The sequence below is a fragment of the Netta rufina genome (genome assembly GCF_964035555.1).
Source record: "Netta rufina genome assembly, chromosome: 9".
NCBI lineage: Eukaryota > Metazoa > Chordata > Aves > Anseriformes > Anatidae > Netta > Netta rufina.
Genome location: NC_140132.1, coordinates 11585024 through 11602430, shown reverse-complemented (window position 1 = coordinate 11602430; position 17407 = coordinate 11585024). Strand labels below are relative to the sequence as shown.

The 17407-nt window shown below is 52.1% G+C and overlaps 1 protein-coding gene across 1 annotated transcript; it reads right to left on the bottom strand.

Annotated features, from left to right (window-relative positions):
• Positions 1-4011: 4011 nt before the first annotated feature.
• DNAJB11 (DnaJ heat shock protein family (Hsp40) member B11) lies at positions 4012-17249 on the bottom strand. The gene is made up of 10 exons (XM_084292229.1): positions 17131-17249; positions 16817-16973; positions 14446-14543; positions 13442-13574; positions 12365-12507; positions 11736-11818; positions 9361-9418; positions 8682-8793; positions 8128-8287; positions 4012-4111 (listed from the first exon to the last, which is right to left on the bottom strand). The coding sequence occupies exons 1-10, from the start codon at positions 17205-17207 to the stop codon at positions 4047-4049; spliced, it is 1086 nt and encodes a 361-aa protein (XP_084148355.1). The 5' UTR covers positions 17208-17249; the 3' UTR covers positions 4012-4046.
• Positions 17250-17407: the final 158 nt, after the last annotated feature.

The following is a 17407-nucleotide window of genomic DNA, read 5'->3' as shown; positions in this document are numbered from 1 at the left end:
ATTTTTGCCTCGTTTGGGTTACCAGGAAGCACCCAGGCCCTCTTCCACCGCACACTGCCGCTGCCCAGCGGTGCCTCCTGCTCCCAGGGGAGAGCGGGCAGCACCCACGGAAAGCTTCAGTGGCAGAAGGGGCAGAGCCGACGCGTCCCCCTGCAGGGCACAGGGGTGCCCAGGACCCACCACTGCCCTCTTCCCTTTCCTCTCACCTCCCAGGTCAGCATGCCTGACCCAGCCTGCGGAAACAGGAGGGGAAAGCTGGACCCCGGCCACAGTCAACACCGGGCGGTGATGTGGCAGGCGGGCAAGCGGAGGTTTTTGGGGCAGGAGCAGCACGAGCAGCGCTGACATCCCTGCTGCTGTCCCCACGCCAGGGAGAGCTCCGGTCTGAGCGAGCCAGCCCCTGCCCGACTGCAGCGAGTAGCTCAGCTTGATGCCGACCACCTAAAAACCACCTAAAATGGTGTAAGAGATGCGGGCAAGGAGCTGTCCCTTCACCTTCCTGAGGGCTCCAGCCCTGTTTGAACAGCTGTACGTGGGGATTGCCGCAGGTCTGCGCCTTCAGGACAGCAATTTGCTCCTGGCAGCGGTCACTCCCCTCCTATCTCTGCCGCCTGTCTCTCAGATGTAGTCGAGTTTATGAACAGATAAGCGCTTTAGAATAACAAGCTGTTAGGAAAAAACAGGCCAGCCTACACTGCGCTTCCAGAAGTTTCCATGGAGGACAAACTGCTGTTTGGGAACGCTTTCAGCCCCTGCCCGGACTCAGGAATGCTCCAGGCAAGCAGTTCGGCTCGTTGGGCGGAGAAATAGGGGAGCAGCAGCTCCGTGGGGCTGAGGGCATTGGAAACATCCCCCTCGGGCCAGGCGGCTCCTCGGGACCCATGCACCCAACGCTGCTGCTCCTGCGTGTGGTCTCCAAACCACAACAGCTGCTTCGGCACATGCGATGTGGCTTTGCAGGCAGCAAGCCCAGAGCATAGAGGGTAAGACCCTGACGAGGCTTAGACGTCATGGAGCAGTTACTGGGAAGCCGCCTCTCCCTCCCCATGCAAGTGCTCTGCGTGGGATATTTGTCCTACAAAGAACCGAAGGGACCCTTTGCCCAGTTATCTCATGGAAAACAGCAGGCCAGAGGCACGTGTTCGCTTGCTTGGCGAGAAGAGATGCAGTTACCTGCTCCTGGCCTCACCTGCAGCATCCCCTCCCAGGTGATGGCCAGGAAAATGGGGTCTGACATGGCTGGGGGTCCTCACCCCATGCAGAGGCAGCAGGGATGCAGCCAAAGGAGGGCAACAACGTGCTGACAGCGCAGCGTGCGACGTGGAAGAAACACCTTCAGAAGATGATCAGAAGCGATCACTGTGAAGCGGGATCCCGTGTCAGCCAGGCAGCAGCCACTTCCTCATGTAACAAGCCCTTCCCAAAGGGGCGAGAACTTCTAGAAACACATTTCGAGGTCAGGCATCTTGCTGAAGGAGTGGCACAAGGTGCCCGTGTCTGACGGGTCAGCAATTCTTGGCTCTGAGATAGCGGAGTCCCCACGCGCCAGGACTCACCCGTGCTGGCAAAGCTTTACCGAACAGAGGGCACGGGACGTCAACGCCACCGACCCGCATCCCACCAGCCCCACCAGCTGGGAACACACCTCCTGCCGTCACAGAAGGCGCCCAGCTCTCCTGAAGCGAGGGGGTTGAAGTGCAATGAGTGGGGCGTCCGTAGGAGACGCAGCAAGCACCAACGCGCGCTGCTGCTCGGGAAGGAAGCGTGGAAGCGCCGGGTGCCCGGCTTGAAGGCAGGGCTAGCAGCGAGCCCCAGCCGTGCACACACACCGTGCAGCAGGGCAAGGAGGCTGGGAGGAAGCAGGGCTGCCTGGCAGGGCTTCGGGCTTTTTCCTCTTTCACATCTCAGTGAGTTACCCGCGCCACAACAACAACGGAGCTGGTCTCTGCTGCCTTGTGTCTCGCTCTCGCCCTGGTAAAACCATGGCTTGGCAGCTCTTGTTGCTGCTCAGCACAGCACGGGCCCCTCGGAGCAGCACAAATCCACAATAGAAAGGGAAAAAAAAGACTACAGGAAGGAAAAGAACTAGCTTGGAAAGGAAAAGCAGCGGCAAGCACAAGTACTTGTGCTCGGAATAAGCGTGTTGTCTGCTGCTGGGGGCAGGGCTAGAAGGGTCATGTCGCAGCCAAAAATCTCCTGCAGAAGCCGAGACTTTGCTGTAAGGTTTTTGGCTTTATTGCTGTGCTGGCAGTGTGGGCATGCTGGTAGGGTAGAAAGGGCCATGGAGCAGTCAGCAAATGGACCCTTGCAGGGCTGACAGCACGAAGCAGCCCCCTGCGCAGGGCCATCAGGTGGGTTTCTGTGCAGTCAGAGGTTTCAAAACATAATCAGTGGGGAAGCGGGGCACGGAGCCACCTACAGAGACCTGGAAACAGCTGGCCCGAGGGGCTGATGCTCTTCTAGCAGCCCCAGCCAGGATGAACGCCTTAGGCTCGAGTGAGGGTTTTGAGGAAGATGAGCACTGAGACCGAGGGTCTGGCAACCTGGGGCTCACCTCGCCCCTCTCCCGGCCGTTCCCGAAGCCCCAGCTTTGCTCTGCCAAAGCAAACGCACAAAGGATCCAACAGGAAACCTTCCCGGTGCTGCCGCTTCCGCTGCGTCAGCTCCTGCTGCTGCTGCTGGACTTCAAGGGCTGGGTGGGACGCGGCTGGACCACTGCGGCACACAATGGCTGGGCCACTGCTCCCCACCTCCCCACCAAGCTCAGACCTGAGCTGCTCCACCTTGAAAACAAAAAGGAAAACCCCAAAAAGCAACCTTGTGTCTCCTGCTGCTTCTCCCCGGCAAGCATTTCCACGTGGAAGAGGCAGATCCCATCTGTTTCCCAGCTCAGGGGATGCGGCAGGAGCACGGGCTAAGGGAGCAGAGCTCCGTCCTGCAGCAGCTGACTCACCCCGCTCCTACCTCCCCGTCACAGCGCAGCAGCACGAGGCTGACTGACGCAGGCACCTCTGGGAACTTTCTCCGCTACCACTCCCAAAATTACTTACAAATAACACGCAGGGATGCGCGTTTCTGACAGGGGTGCTTAAAGGAGCAGGGACTCGAGGGTGAAGCTGCCCTACCTCGTTAGTCCAACGACTTGCAGCTGTCCCAGGGCAAGGGCTGCTGAGACACAGAAGCAGGTAGTTTTTGCCATTCCAACTCAAACATCTTTATTTCTGCGCCGTTAGCTTCCCTGTCCTCACGGAGGACAGAGTGCAGGAGGTGAGTGAGCTTTTCCAGACAAGCCCCTGGTTACGTTTGGGGGCAGGGAGGAACCACGAGGAGCCGTTCCCGTTATTTTCCCCGAAATTTCATGCCGAAGGTCCGAGGAATCTTTGCTAAACCGTTGTGACTTTGAATCTAAAAGTGAACATTAACTTTTGGGCCAAGAGGAGTACTTGGTAGTGATGAGAGCCCACAGGATCTTTCAGAAAGTTTTTTCCCCAGCTGAGTGTGGGTCTAACACATTCTGTAAAGGCCCTCCTGCCAGTCCACTCCCAACAGCAGCTGTACTCCTGCCCCAGAAACACACACTCTGAAGCAATACCACACTCTGGACTCAGAGGGGAAGGACTAGGATTAAAAAAAAAATACAAAAATTCAGAAGAGACTGACACAAAGGACATCAAAAATAGGAGATGCTATGGAAATATGCTGAGATGGTGCAGAAAAGTCACATCAAAATATATTTAAAAAACAGAAATTCCAATCTGTGTGGAATTTAAAACTCCTTTACCCCCCCCCCTTTTTTTTTCCTGCTCAAGGAGTCTTTGTTGTTCCAGGACATGGAACAGGATAGGCAGCACCAATTGTGTCCTGAACAGGCTAGTATGCCCCCCAGCTCATCTGAGTGCTTCCACCGTTTAAAAAAAAAAAAAAAAAAAAAAGACATATATACCTCAACAATCACCCCACCCTCCCTCTTCCCATTCTACAATGGGCAGGAGAAAAAACTGCAAACAAATCTGACTTTTGATTTAAGTCCTTTTTTTCCCCCCACATCAATATCCCTGCAATCCGTTGTACACCTTCTGCACAGATCCTTGTTTCAACAGCTGTTTGAGACCTGCAAAAGAAACGGAGGCGTTACTGCACAGCACAGGCAGGAGGACGCTGCAGCTGCTGCATTTAGCAGCTCCTGCTACATTTATACATCGACTTGTAGGCCCCTGGCACGAGCCTCTCGAGGCTGAGCCCACGTATCTGAGTAACGCTGTCAAACACTGACACCCTGAGCATGATTTAAACAAGAAAAACAAAACACCAAAATCCCCCCAAACCCAGAGGTGAAACAGCTTTGCACGTGCTCCTTCACCATTTCTATAAGGAGAAATAGGACTGAAGTCAGTAGTGCCAGCACAACGCTTTCACACGCTCTCTGAACCACAAAAAGGCAACGATTCCAAGGAGAAAATCCCCTCCGCTATCACTTCAAAGGCGAGAGCACCACCTTGAGATGCTCACAGCTCTGTGAGGGATAAAGCTAGAGATAAAGCTCCGACTCCCAGAGCCATTTTGCTATTGAAGTCGAGAACAAGTTTGCCATCTTAAGTATAACTACACCAAGAAACGGCTTTGAGAGCATTTCCAGAGTTTAATTCCCGTCTAGCTCGTCTCCCCAGGCTCCCTCTACAGCCCAACAGAAACCCTCTGGCAGCATGTTTGGGACAGCTACATCTGGCTCCTTCTGGAATTGCCAGCTACAGAAAGCCAGGTGAATAATTACAGAGCAGGGGTTTTCACACCAGCGTGTGGTGCCCGGGGACAGTACTGTTCACCGAAAATAGTCCCTGGAGAGCAAGTTTGTTCTCTTGCTCGCATCTGTGGAGTTGAATGCTCTACAGACAACTCGCATTTCTGTTTGGAAAGCCAGTGTTTGTAACTAGATGAGCATCGCTAGGCTGGATTCAGCCTTTACAAACGCCATCCTCCCCACCCTTGAAAACCCATTCATAAAACACCCTAAAGAATTCATGCCCTGATGTCCTATCAGCATCCAGAGCAAGATTAGAGAACGGGAGGGTGAGTCAGCACTGAAACCACAGCAGCTAATCTACTGGGGTCAGAACGTTCAGGAAAAGACTGGCAGGGCTTTAGTGCTACTTAAGGGTCATATTTGCACTGACCAGAGAAAGCAGACTGGCAAGAACATTACATGTCACACTTTTTCCAGGGATAAATCAGAGGGGACTCCCTGTTCAGAGTCAGCCTGGTCACCCACAGTGCCAGCACTCCCAGCCCTGGCTGTGGGGCCCCTCGGGGCACACCTCTGCTCTGACCAGCACCAGAAAGGATTGTGAGAGCAAACTTTCAAATAAATTAAAAAAAAAAAAAAAAAAAAAAAGCCGAATTGCTTTAATTCTGATGTTGGATAGCCCCAAAACAGCATCAGCCTCAAAACAAGCACACTGGCTTGCACCACGATGCAACAGAGGAGAGGACTGCTGTCCTGCCTCAGACCAGCCTGCTGAGCTGCAGCCAGAGTCCTGGTGGAGGGGGGCGGGTGCTGGGCCTGTCTGCACAGCAGAGCACATTCGGCTGCCTGGAAAATTCTGCAGTGGTTGCCACCTTCAGGCAGGGTACACATGCAGGGAGAGGCAGACCAGTTATTAAGGATCAACCAACTCACTCATAAAAACAAAACAAAACAAAATAAACAAACAAACAAGCCTCCAGGCATGCAAGTCCTTTGTTAGGAGGACCATCTAAAAGGCAACAAATCTCCCTGCAAACCTTGCCCTGCAAACTTTAACCCATTCTGGCTAGAGACACTACTGTCCTTCAGGACTGGTTATTCGATGCACACAAGGTCACAGAAGTTCCATTAAAATACTGAAAAACCGTCCTGGAAAGAACTGGAAATAGGAGGCTCGGAGCTACTTCCTGGCCCATGTGTAAGCGGATGTACCTTCTGGCCGTGCAGCCTTTCAAAAGGAAGGACGTAGCTGAAGAAAGGTGAGCTCCAGCAATCCTGAGAAAAAGTGGGATTTGCACCACTCTCGTACCTCGTTTCCTGCTGACTAGCTCTTAGGCAGATGCACGCTGGCCCCAAAGATAGCCTCGTTAGAGCGCAGGAAGTTTTAACACTTATCTGATGCCCCAACCCCAGTGTTGGGGATCTGGTCCTGGCAGCCAGCAAGCCTGACGTTTGGTGCCACTGCACCCTCAGTCGTTCACTAGGGCCAGCTTCAAGTTTTCCTGACACCACTGGCAGGTGACAGGTTACAACACAACACAGTCACTGTGCTGCCTGCTGGTGCTCTCTGAGCACTCTGGAGGGAGGTTTAAGGGTCCCTAAAGACAGCAAATGAGTGTTGGTAGAGATGTGTAAGAAACGAGAGAAAGTCACTTCGGATCAGCAGGCAGTAAGTTCCCTGACCCTACGCAGACAGGAAGGGGAGCAGATTGTTTCTGACCCAAGAGCTTAGAAGCAGTGCTCTCAGTCTCAGTGTCTTCTGACTGCCCCAGGAGCCATCCATATGGTTAGGAGATAAGAAATTAGGAACAGCGCCAACAACAAGGAAAGGGATGTTTTGAATTTTGAGGCCTTCAGTCTTCCTTTGAGTGTGTACGCTGAGCTGCTGCCACACTACACGAGCAGACCTATTCCCTCATAAAAACCCTGAAATCCCTGGATGTTTGGAGATACTCCAGTGCACAGGAACGCATCTGACTGCTTACCCAGTCACCTTCCCCTCGGAAGGGTGGAATTGCTTTAGGAGGGTATGAAACACCCAAAAACCCTGCGCCTGAACACACCCGTGCCAGCACCATCACCTCCCAGCTCCTGGGCACGCTATCTCGTGGTTCTGACCAACACCCAGGGCTTGGTCACTGCTTCTTGCCCTCAGCCTTTCCTCAAGCTGCCACCAGCAGCAGCCAGAAGAACCTCACGTCCATGCAAGAGGCGCTGCTGCCTTGTACAGGCTTGAGAAGGACAGCAGAGCCTGGAAGGAGGACACCTCGCACTGCTGCGGACACAGACCTCACGGCCTGAGCAGCTGCAGCCCTGACTGCAGCAGGAGGAGCCGCAGAAGATGGGCCAGCCCTGGAGCTGCAGCCACCAGCTGGACTCCCTCTGGTAGCTCACACAACAGTGTTGACACAGCAGGAAGGGCTGAGAAGAGACCACATGGGGCTTGGCCGCCCTCTACAAACTCTAGGAGTCCAGAAAAGCTGCACATTTGCTTCTCTCCACTAGGACAGCTGCCAGAGTCCAGTAAAAAGGCACATTCAGAAGGAGGTACGATAGCCCTGTCCAGCAGGAAGAAGTGCTAGGGAGCAGGGTTTTCTGCAGGAGAGCTGCACTGCTGTGGGCCAGGAACTCCTTTGCCCCCCAGCAGAGGATGGGGCAAAGATGTCTTGCCTTGATGTCTACTGTGATGCCTCGAGCGGAGCAGCAGATCCTACTGCAGAAGCCATTGAAGCAGAGCTGAATTTCCAGCTAGGATTACAGCATCTGCCCTCCCATCAGTTTAGGATTCCCATACACCTCACTCACGAGCTTCCATTCCAGCCCTGAGAGCTGAGTAGCTGATCCCTCCAACCACAGGTCTGCACCGCACACATCTTCCCCGAGCACGCCCGAGGCACTGAGGGTACAGGGAGATGTACGGAGGCACAAATCCCCCTGGATGCTGCACGGCACTGTTTACCCCTGACTGCAGAGGGATTTTCACAAGCACTGCCCCCAGGTAGAAGCAGTGGCTGGAAAGCAGCTTGTGATCCTGCTCCAGGAAAGGCAAAGCAGACGGGCTAAGCCCAGTAAGTCCCTCGCTTCAGACAGATGGCCAGCTACAAAACAAAGCGCCGCCAGGTCTGCCAAGTGCAACATTCCAGTAGTGGCACATCCCAACCCAATCCTGTTCCCTACAACTGCAGCAGCCAAGCTCACAGGCTTCAGAAGAAACTGAAAGCTATTCAGAGGGCACTGGGCCAAGCATGTTGTGTTGTACAAGAGTTTCATGGAAAAGAAATCCCCTCCTGACCACTACAGACCCCTGGTTCGGTTATGCCGACTTCTCATCAGCTTTCCTAAGAGAACCGCACAGCCCGAAGCCACGCCAGCCGTCAGACACCCACCTTCCCGCTGTTCATTTGTCAGCTGCTCTTTGGGGAATTCCACATCAAATGTGATTATTAGCGAGCCTTTGATGTTATTGTTATCAAAATTGGGAAGACCTTCTCCTTTCTTCCACAGTTTGGCCCCAGGTTTTGTAATTTTATCCCGAGCAACATGGACCTAGAGACAAAAGAAGTTTTGGTTCATAGCTACTGTTCTGGGTACGTACCCCAACCCCCCAAACGCCCTTTGCAGCCCACTGAACAACTTCAACTGCTATTGATTGCTTGCCAGAGATAGCAACATGCTAGAGGTCCCGGGAGCATTACTGCCAGGACACGTGGCAGTGCTAACACCAAAGACAGCCCACGCAATACTGCTCTGGCAGCCGGGAACCCAGGTTCTCACCACACACCGCTTTGGCTCTGAAGGAATTGTTGTGGAAGTCTCTAGCTGAGGGGACGCTGGGCACAGCCAGCAGCTGCACAGCCCCCATGCAAACCAGCCCTCAGCACAAGAGGCCTGGCAGCTAAATTTTAGTTACACAGAGCAGGAAAGCAAACTGTTTCCTCACCTTGTGCCCATCCAAGTGGGTGATATCCATTTCAAAACCTGTAAGTGCCTCGACCAGCGAGATTGTTACGTTTGTATACAGGTCATCTCCTCTTCTTTCAAAGACTGGGTGCCTGTGGAAATAAAGAGACTGGAACATCCCTTCTTTCCTACAGGAAAAGCGGGTCCTCTAGCTTCCTCCCCTCTCTTTGTGAAAGGGTGTAGAGATTTCACAGAAGTCAGAGAGGAAGTGAAGAATGAATGAAATTTAGCTTCATTTTCCTGTGTGAGATGCGTACTACTAATAACCTTTCTATTTCTAGGGCAATGAGTGGCAAGGTGTGTCAAGAAGCGATGACTCACCCAGCAATCTTCCTTACATTCTCTTACAATAGGGAGATCGCATGTTTATGGAAAAAGGAGATACTTCATGTGATTCAGGCAGGAGCTAACTCATGCCAGAACTCGGGGCAAACACAACAAAAGCAGAATACTACGGCAGCATCTCAGCAGTGGTGAACCCTCCAGCATCCCTGGGGCTGAACATCCTGCACAGCCCTGACTACTGGGCCCCTGGCGGTACCAGCTCTGCTGAAGGGTAAGCTACACACTAGCCAAGCAGGCAACACCGGCCAGAAAACTGCTCGCAAACTTCCTCTACAGTAACCAGAAAGAGTGGTCCAACAGGGCCAGCCACTTACTTAAGAACTTTTATTCGGAAACGCAGATCTCCTGGCTCCCCATCCACATGGGGTTCACCTGTGAAAGAAAGAGGAGCTCTGTTTAAAGGAGCCAGTTGGTGCAACTGCAGAAACAAACAGCGCATTGTTTCTTTACAACAAACAGCAAATACCTACATGTATACATGACAGAGATTTGCAGCTCACGTGTTCGAGGGAAAAACGCAACTAGTTGATTCTTATGACTACAACCCTGATAACAAGTATTTTTTGCTAAACAACCCAGGATTTTCAGAGCGTTCCCTCAATGAATTCATTGGCTTGGGCTGGCGCACGCTTCGTTGGGTTAGAAACTGGCTGGATAGCCGGGCCCAAAGAGTCGTGGTGAATGGAGCCAAGTCCAGTTGGAGGCCAGTCACTAGTGCCATCCCCAGGGCTTGGTGCTGGGGCCGGTCCTCTTTAATATCTTCATCGATGATCTGGACGAGGGCATCGAGTGCACCCTCAGTAAGTTTGCAGATGACACCAAGTTAGGTGCGTGTGTCGATCTGTTCAAGGGTAGGAAGGCTCTGCAGGAGGATCTGGATAGGCTGCACCGATGGGCTGAGGTCAACTGCATGAAGTTCAACAAGGCCAAGTGCCGGGTCCTGCACCTGGGGCACAGCAACCCCAAGCAGAGCTACAGGCTGGGAGAGGAATGGTTGGAGAGCTGCCAGGCAGAGAAGGACCTGGGAGTGATGGTGGATAGTCGGCTGAATATGAGCCAGCAGTGTGCTCAGGTGGCCAAGAAGGCCAACAGCATCCTGGCTTGCATAAGAAGCAGTGTGGCCAGCAGGGCTAGGGAGGTGATCGTCCCCCTGTACTCGGCTCTGGTGAGGCCGCACCTCGAGTACTGTGTTCAGTTTTGGGCCCCTCGCTACAAGAAGGACATCGAGGTGCTTGAGCGGGTGCAGAGAAGGGCGACGAAGCTGGTGAGGGGCCTGGAGAACAAGTCCTATGAGGAGCGGCTGAGGGAGCTGGGCTTGTTCAGCCTGGAGAAGAGGAGGCTCAGGGGCGACCTTATCGCTCTCTATAGGTACCTCAAGGGAGGCTGTAGCGAGGTGGGGGTTGGCCTGTTCTCCCACGTGCCTGGTGACAGGACGAGGGGGAATGGGCTTAAGTTGCGCCAGGTGAGGTTTAGGTTGGATGTTAGGAAGAACTTCTTTACCGAAAGGGTTGTGAGGCATTGGAACAGGCTGCCCAGGGAAATGGTGGAGTCACCATCCCTGGAAGTCTTTAAAAGACGTTTAGATGTAGAGCTTAGGGATATGGTTTAGTGGGGACTGTTAGCGTGAGGTCAGAGGTTGGACTCGATGATCTTGAGGTCTCTTCCAACCTAGAAATTCTGTGATTCTGTGATTAATTCGGTTTGCTGTTGTAACGACTTGCCCACACACTAACAATATCCGTCCTTTTCCTGTTAAAGGACTTGAATTCCTTGGACTAAGGGGATTCCCACACAAACTCAAGTCAGAAGCAGGTGTTTCTGTTCAAGTTACCATCTGCAACATCTGATTTAGGGCTTTCTTGCGTGTCTGTCCAATACCAGCAGAGGGAGTGTATCACAGTCTTTGCTAAGCGTGGATAACACCCTACATGCTCCTGGATTTCAGCAGCACGCACTGGACACAGCACTTCCAATAGCACGTGCTGATTAGATCCTGTGTTGGGTCTGTCTGAGCTGGAGTCACCTTTTCCCTGCAGCAGCCCACACAGTGCTGTACTCTGCACTCGTAGCTGGAACAGCACTGATATCACTCCAGTGTTGTGTCTATTGCTGCATAGTGCTGGCACAGCATCAGGACTCCTTCCAAGCCCCCAAGAGCCAGCAGGCCGGGGGTGGGCAAGTGATGGGGAGGGGACATTGCTGGGGCAGCTGACCTAAACCAACCAAAGGGATATTCCATAACACCTGATGTCACACTCAGCAATAAAAGGGGGGGCTCTCGTGGGGGAGGGGGCTGTTCCTCCTGAACAACCACTACGCGTTTGGGGCCCTGCTTCCCAGGACGTGGCCGAACACCGCTCGCTGATGGGAAGTAGAGAATAATTTTTCCTCTCTCTGTGCTTCCGCGCGGACTGATTGCTTCTTTTGTCTCTGTTTTTTCCCCATTCCCTTTCCCTTTAATTAAACCTTTCTTATCTCAAACCTCGAGTTCTCTGTGTTGTATTTTCTCCCCCTTCCTCTTTGAGGAGAGGGGGAGTGAGAGAGCGGTTGTGGTGGAGCTCGGCTGCCCACCTGAGTAAAACCACCACAGATCCCCAAAGCAGGGCTCAGACCCTTTCACTGTCATGATGACCACCCTTGCAGCAAGGAAAAGGAGCAAGTTACAGCTGGGCAGCGCCCGTATACAGACCTTCCCCGATGAAGGGATACTCCATGCCATCCCTCACACCCGGCTCTATCTCCACTTCTAGCGTTCGCTCTTCATTCACGAGCCTGCAAAGGGGAAGAACAAGCAAGTGCTGAGTTTCCAGCATCAGGTGGTAGCAGCTCCTTATGTTCCTGGGAGAATGGTAACACCCCCACACATTAACACATTCCTTGCTCACATCTAAAACTGGAGGCCTTTCTCCCACACTAATACTCATCTAGGAGAGAGGGCAAAGTTACGCTCCTAAATGCACAGCCAGCATCTAGATACGCGACTACAACACGGCATTCCTCATCCAGCTGTCCCCAGCTGGAAACTGTGGGCTTCTCCAACTTTGCTTCTGTAGGTTTCAGATATCAATATGGAATTTCTACTACATCAACTGATTGTTCAAGGAGTAAAGAGCTGAAAGACTAAATTGGTAAGCTCTTCATCTAACAGAGCTGGCCCTTACTACTCTAAAAATAAAGACTCTCTCTTCTTAGCCACGAGAAACCTGGGTTAAATGCTCCCAGATTGCCCAGGTCTTCCTGGTTGTACAGGCGCTTTTCTCCATCTAGTGGCAGGTTTTGAATAAACATGCACGTAGCACTGAAGAGCACAAAACTCACTTGACATTGGGACATTCATCGCAAACAACTTCTTGAGTCATCTGGAAACGTCCAGGGCCCAACTGCGTGGTCCTCATCTCCTGCCGGCAGTTGCATTTCCGTTTGCCAGGTGCCTGCCTTGCCACTGGCTTGTTCCTAACCACCTGCACAAAAGAGGCTGACGTAAGCAGACAAACCAGCACCCCTGGGCCTTGATTCCCCAAACAGTCTGAACATAACTTGTTTTTTCACACTCTGCTGCCTCCATGGTAGCCGCATGTGATCTTGGCAAAACTCTAAGTGATTTTCTCCTTAATTTCTCTAAGCGGTTTTCACCTTATGCCTCCCACTGATCGCACACTAAATTCCCAAGCACCAGAAAACCATCTCTGAGGTCCTATTGCCACCTTCCTAACTAGGAAAGGTAACACTAGGCTGAAACCTCAGCTGAAACCTGAACGGCTTTGGTTGTGATAGCTTCCTTGTTCCATACGCTGGGCAAAATTATTTTGAGTTTCTCATTTACCCACTCATAACATAAATTTGAGCATTTTGAACTCTAACACAGTACAGCAGAGATTGTGAGCACCAGAAATACGGCTTGCTTAAAAAATAATAATTAAAATGCCACTATATGTTTGTTAAGTATGCAATCCAGAGATTCATAATGATGTGCTTGGCCACATAAAAAAAAAAAAAAAGTGACAAAAAATCCACAGCATGGTTTTCTAAGGATTGCTGAAAACCAGAGAACTAAATTAAGTGTTTTAGCCTCAAACAACAATAAATTCTGGAGAGAAACCGCTAACACATTTTCCAGCCGTGCTACTGCAGACTGGCCACAGCTAGGCCCTGACAGGCAGTAAGTTACTGTCACAAGAGCATCATACAGGCAAGTTGCCAGATGGCAAAGATAACTGACGGAACAATGTATTGCTTTATCTGCTACCAAGCAGCATCATAACATCATCCACTGACAAGACACTGAGAAAACAAGCATCTGTTTTAGTTTTCTTCTTCTGGAGAAGAGAGAGTGGCCTGGCCAGCGATCTGAGAGCTGAGAACACACTGGAGAGCCCAACAGGCCCGCAGACTTACCTCTACGAAGTTCCCTGAATACACCTCCTCCAGCGTAACCTCCAGGTCCACGATGATGTCGCTGCCCCGCGGGATGTTCCTGTCCTGTTGGCGAGGGTTACCTCCGAACATGAACCCGAAGTCCCCAAAAAAGCTAGAGCGAAGGACATCGGTCAGTTCAGGAAGGAATTCTGATCAAAGGTGGCTTTGCTGAAGAGAGCCACCCAAGGCAGCAGCAATGCCTCAGAACCTGATAGCTGCCTAACGGGAGGCCTCTCCGCACGGCTCTGTTGCTCAGCTACCCTCACCCTGAGGCACAAGCTCTGAGCTCTTCAAGTCAGCGCTAGCAGGTTGGTTTTCACAAGTTTAAGGACAAGCAGTACGAGGAAAAAAAAACCCTGACAAGTCTGGGTGTTCTTTCCCAAATGGACCAGCAGACGGTGGAAGTTCTCACTCAGGACTACATGAGAGGAGCGACTTAAGGAATTATTTTAGCAAATTAGTTCCTAGCAGAAACAGAAGGGCCTTGAAACAACTACGAGATCAGGTTCTGCCTGAGCAACAAGTGAACGCCTTCCAATTTTATTGATCAAAACTTTACAGTTGCTCTCTGGAAGTCACTCCAGCATTACCTTGCAAAAGGAAGAAAAGAACGCCCACATGCACACACAGTCTGTGATAAAATGTTAAATGACCACGTAGCAGAAAATGCAGGGGGGAAGCTGTGTGTTTAATGCAGCTGCAGCACCTCACAAGTCACCCACGTGAGTGACAGCCGTCCGTGTGGACAGACAACACTGCTTCCCACTCACTGCTCTTGGAGAAAGGGCCACCATGAGACAGACAAATGTAACGGCATGTGGGATATCCACTGCAAACGTGTTTCTTCAAACCTTCAGCTGTCACCTCAGATCAGTGCCCCTGAGCCAGTAAAAGCCCTTAACACTGAATTTGTCAAATGCATGCATAAGCATCACAGAATTACCGTTCTGACTACAGAGTAACCTGAAGTGGCAAAGTCTTACTGCGAGAAGATGTCTCCATGGGAACTCTGGTGCCCGTCCTTCAACCCCTCCTCACCATAGGCGTCGTACTGCTTCCTCTTCTCCTCGTCTGACAGCACCTGGCAGTGGGACACAGAGGGACAAGGCTTTTGCCCACAGCTGAACAGGGCTATTTAAACGAGGGGCAGAGAAGAGCCGTGCCAGGCTCTTACCAGGGGTCAAGCAGCAATGCTTCAGGGTACAGAAGCATTGGCTACAACTTGTTTGCTGCGCTGTGAAGTTAAATGTTTGTTGGTTAAGCCCTTAAGTTAAAATTAGTTTATTAAAACAGCAGAAGCAATGCAGAAAATATGAACAATACTGAGTTTATCTTAATGAGTTGAGAAAGAAGGGAATAATAATTTAAAACCAGCTCTTACAAAGCAGGAACTGCTTCTCAATGAAAAAGAAAACAACGCTCAAGGCCCCCCCTCATTTCTCTGCTTGTTCTTAAACCCTTGGACCACGTATTCCTCTGACAAGTGTTTCCTAACACTTAGCAATGAATGCACGTTTACCTACCCAGTTGAATCTGCCAGGTATCCTAACTCTGCACCAGCTCCAACGCTGACCCTCACTTCTAAAAGCAGCCAAATTCAAAAGGAGCAGCCTCAGTACTAAGGTACAATAACGCATCCCAACACACAGCACTCAAGGCTGTAAAGCTTTAAAGTTTTAATTCCTACGTGTTGATCTTTGCTCTTGCTCCTCAGGCATAGATCTGCAAATTTCTAGTCACACTTAGCCTCCCTTCCCTTTCCTGACCAGTTGATGATGTTTTGGAAGGTCACGGTTGCCAGGTTAGCTTTCAGAAGGCTAGAAAGGAGTGGGAACAGGTGGAGAAACTGGCTTAATGATGATCAACAGCCTGAAATCGTAGCCAGCGATAAACATCAGCAACAAAGGAGAAGGAGAGGAAAAAGAAAAACCCACAAAACAGTGACTTTAACTATCAACTTCACCTTTCCAGGACTAGAGATAAGAGCTCAGTTCTCCCTCTGCCACCTAAGATTTGCATTAAAGCACCCGTTTCATAGAAGCGGGATAAGTTTTTCCTTCTGTGATCTGTTGGTGAAGGAACAGAATTCTCCTGGTGGACGACTGACAGTATCACAAGCAGTAACAAAGAATTAAAGAACAAAACATTTGCCTTTCCATTCATTTTGCTTCTTTCTGCAGGCTTCAGTGGAACACACCACTCCAAACATCACAAGGAAAGCTCTTGTTTGTTATGCTAAGTTGCCTCAAAAGCAAAGCAGCTACAGCGGGTAAGCTCAGAAAAATAAAAAAGACAGCAAAAACTTCATCCCCAAACCATCCTGAGATTAACAGCTGCTGTTACATGTAGGAGTCTCCTTTAATTGAAGCATCTGTGTCTGTGCCACTCAGCTGGTGTGTTAAAAATCACTCAGGCTGTTTGAAGGAAGGACACTGAGCTGTTTAATTAACCTACTTCCCCCACATTTCTTTCCTAAAGACTTTGCTCTAGATACTCAGCAAGACAAACCTTGAGCAGCACTGGAGAGGCTGATGTTTTATGGGTGGTAAAAACCACCCTGGTTTAGGTGAGAGCATGCTGTGTTTGTTTTGCCTGTGCTGGCACCACAACTCCCAATTTTATGCCGAACAGCTTGGACTCTGATGTGCTATTTCTCACCTCACTTCCTCGTTCATTTTGTATTTGCATGTCGGAAGAACAGAGCAGTATCGGGGCGGCAGTTGGAGCCCTGCAGCACCCAGAGGTTTAGCTGCACAACCAGGCTGCACAGGGGGGACAGCCCCTTTCCTTCTGACCACAGCTCTTGGTTCCAGCTCATCCTACAGCCCGACTCCTCTGAGGTAACACCAAGCCCCCAACCTGGCTCCCTGTTAGTCAGTGTTCTTGTCTTCCTCAGGAGCCCTCTGCTCCAGGGGGCGGCAGGAGACCAGCAGTGGCAGAGGAAGCAAAAGGAAAGAAACAGCAGCAGCTGCCCGGTGAGTTGTGTCCATGCCCATGCACGTGGCAGAGGAGAAAGCAGGTTTTGACTTAAAACACCTGGCTAGCAGTTTACACACAATTTACGTGGTATGTTATGCTATCGATTATTATTCACATGCTGCTCTATTGTCGTGCAACAGAACTCCTTACGTTAATGTGACTAACAACTATAAAACGACTTTTTTTGGTCAGCCCAGCAGCCTCTCTGCCCACCTGTTCTCATTAGGCACAACACCTGAGATCCAGCACAGGACCAGGGGAGGCCGGGTCTCCCCAGAGCCTCACAGAGGGGGGGTTTCCGTCTCCCCGAAGCCCTGTTGGGGGCGTGGGGCCGATTTCTACCCCAGTCCGAAGCCTCCCGGCGCCGGCCCTCACCTCGTAGGCGGCTCCCAGGTCCTGGAACTTCTCCTGCGCCCGGGGGTCGTCGGGGTTCCTGTCGGGGTGCAGCTGCAGCGCCAGCTTGCGGTACGCCTTCTTGATGTCCTTCACCGAGGCGCTGCGGGACACCCCCAGGATCTTGTAGAAATCCCTCCTGCAGCGGGGAGACACGGGGGGGGCGGCGGGGCCCCGTCAGCGCCTGAGGGGAGCCTGAGGCGGGCTGAGGGGGGCGGCCGAGGGAAGCCTGAGGAGCCCTGGGGAGGGCTGAGAGGGGCTGAGGGGAGCCTGGGGGGGGGGCTGAGGGCACTCACCCGGCGGCGGCCTCCCCGCAGAGGCAGAGCAGCAGCGGCAGCAGGAGGCTGAGGCGGCCGAGCCGCCCGGGGGCCATGGCGGCGGCGGGCCGGCAGCGGGGCGACGAAGAGGAGGCACCGCCACCACCCCGCCCGCCCGCCTCACGCCTGCAGCCAATGGGAGCGCGCCCCGCCCGCTCCGCTCCACCAATCCGCGGCGCACACTTCACCGGCGCCTCGGCGGCGGCCAATGGGAAGCGCGCTTAGAGGCGGGGTGGGGGCGGTCGCCGTACGGCAA

Coding starts and splice junctions, on each gene's coding strand:
- DNAJB11 (XM_084292229.1), bottom strand. CDS start 17,207: ATGGCCCCCGGGCGGCTCGGCCGCCTCAGCCTCCTGCTGCCGCTGCTG. Junction 12,508..13,441: donor ATTCAGGGAACTTCGTAGAG/GTAAGTCTGCGG, acceptor TCTTTTGTGCAG/GTGGTTAGGAACAAGCCAGT. Junction 8,794..9,360: donor TTCCGAATAAAAGTTCTTAA/GTAAGTGGCTGG, acceptor TTATTTCCACAG/GCACCCAGTCTTTGAAAGAA.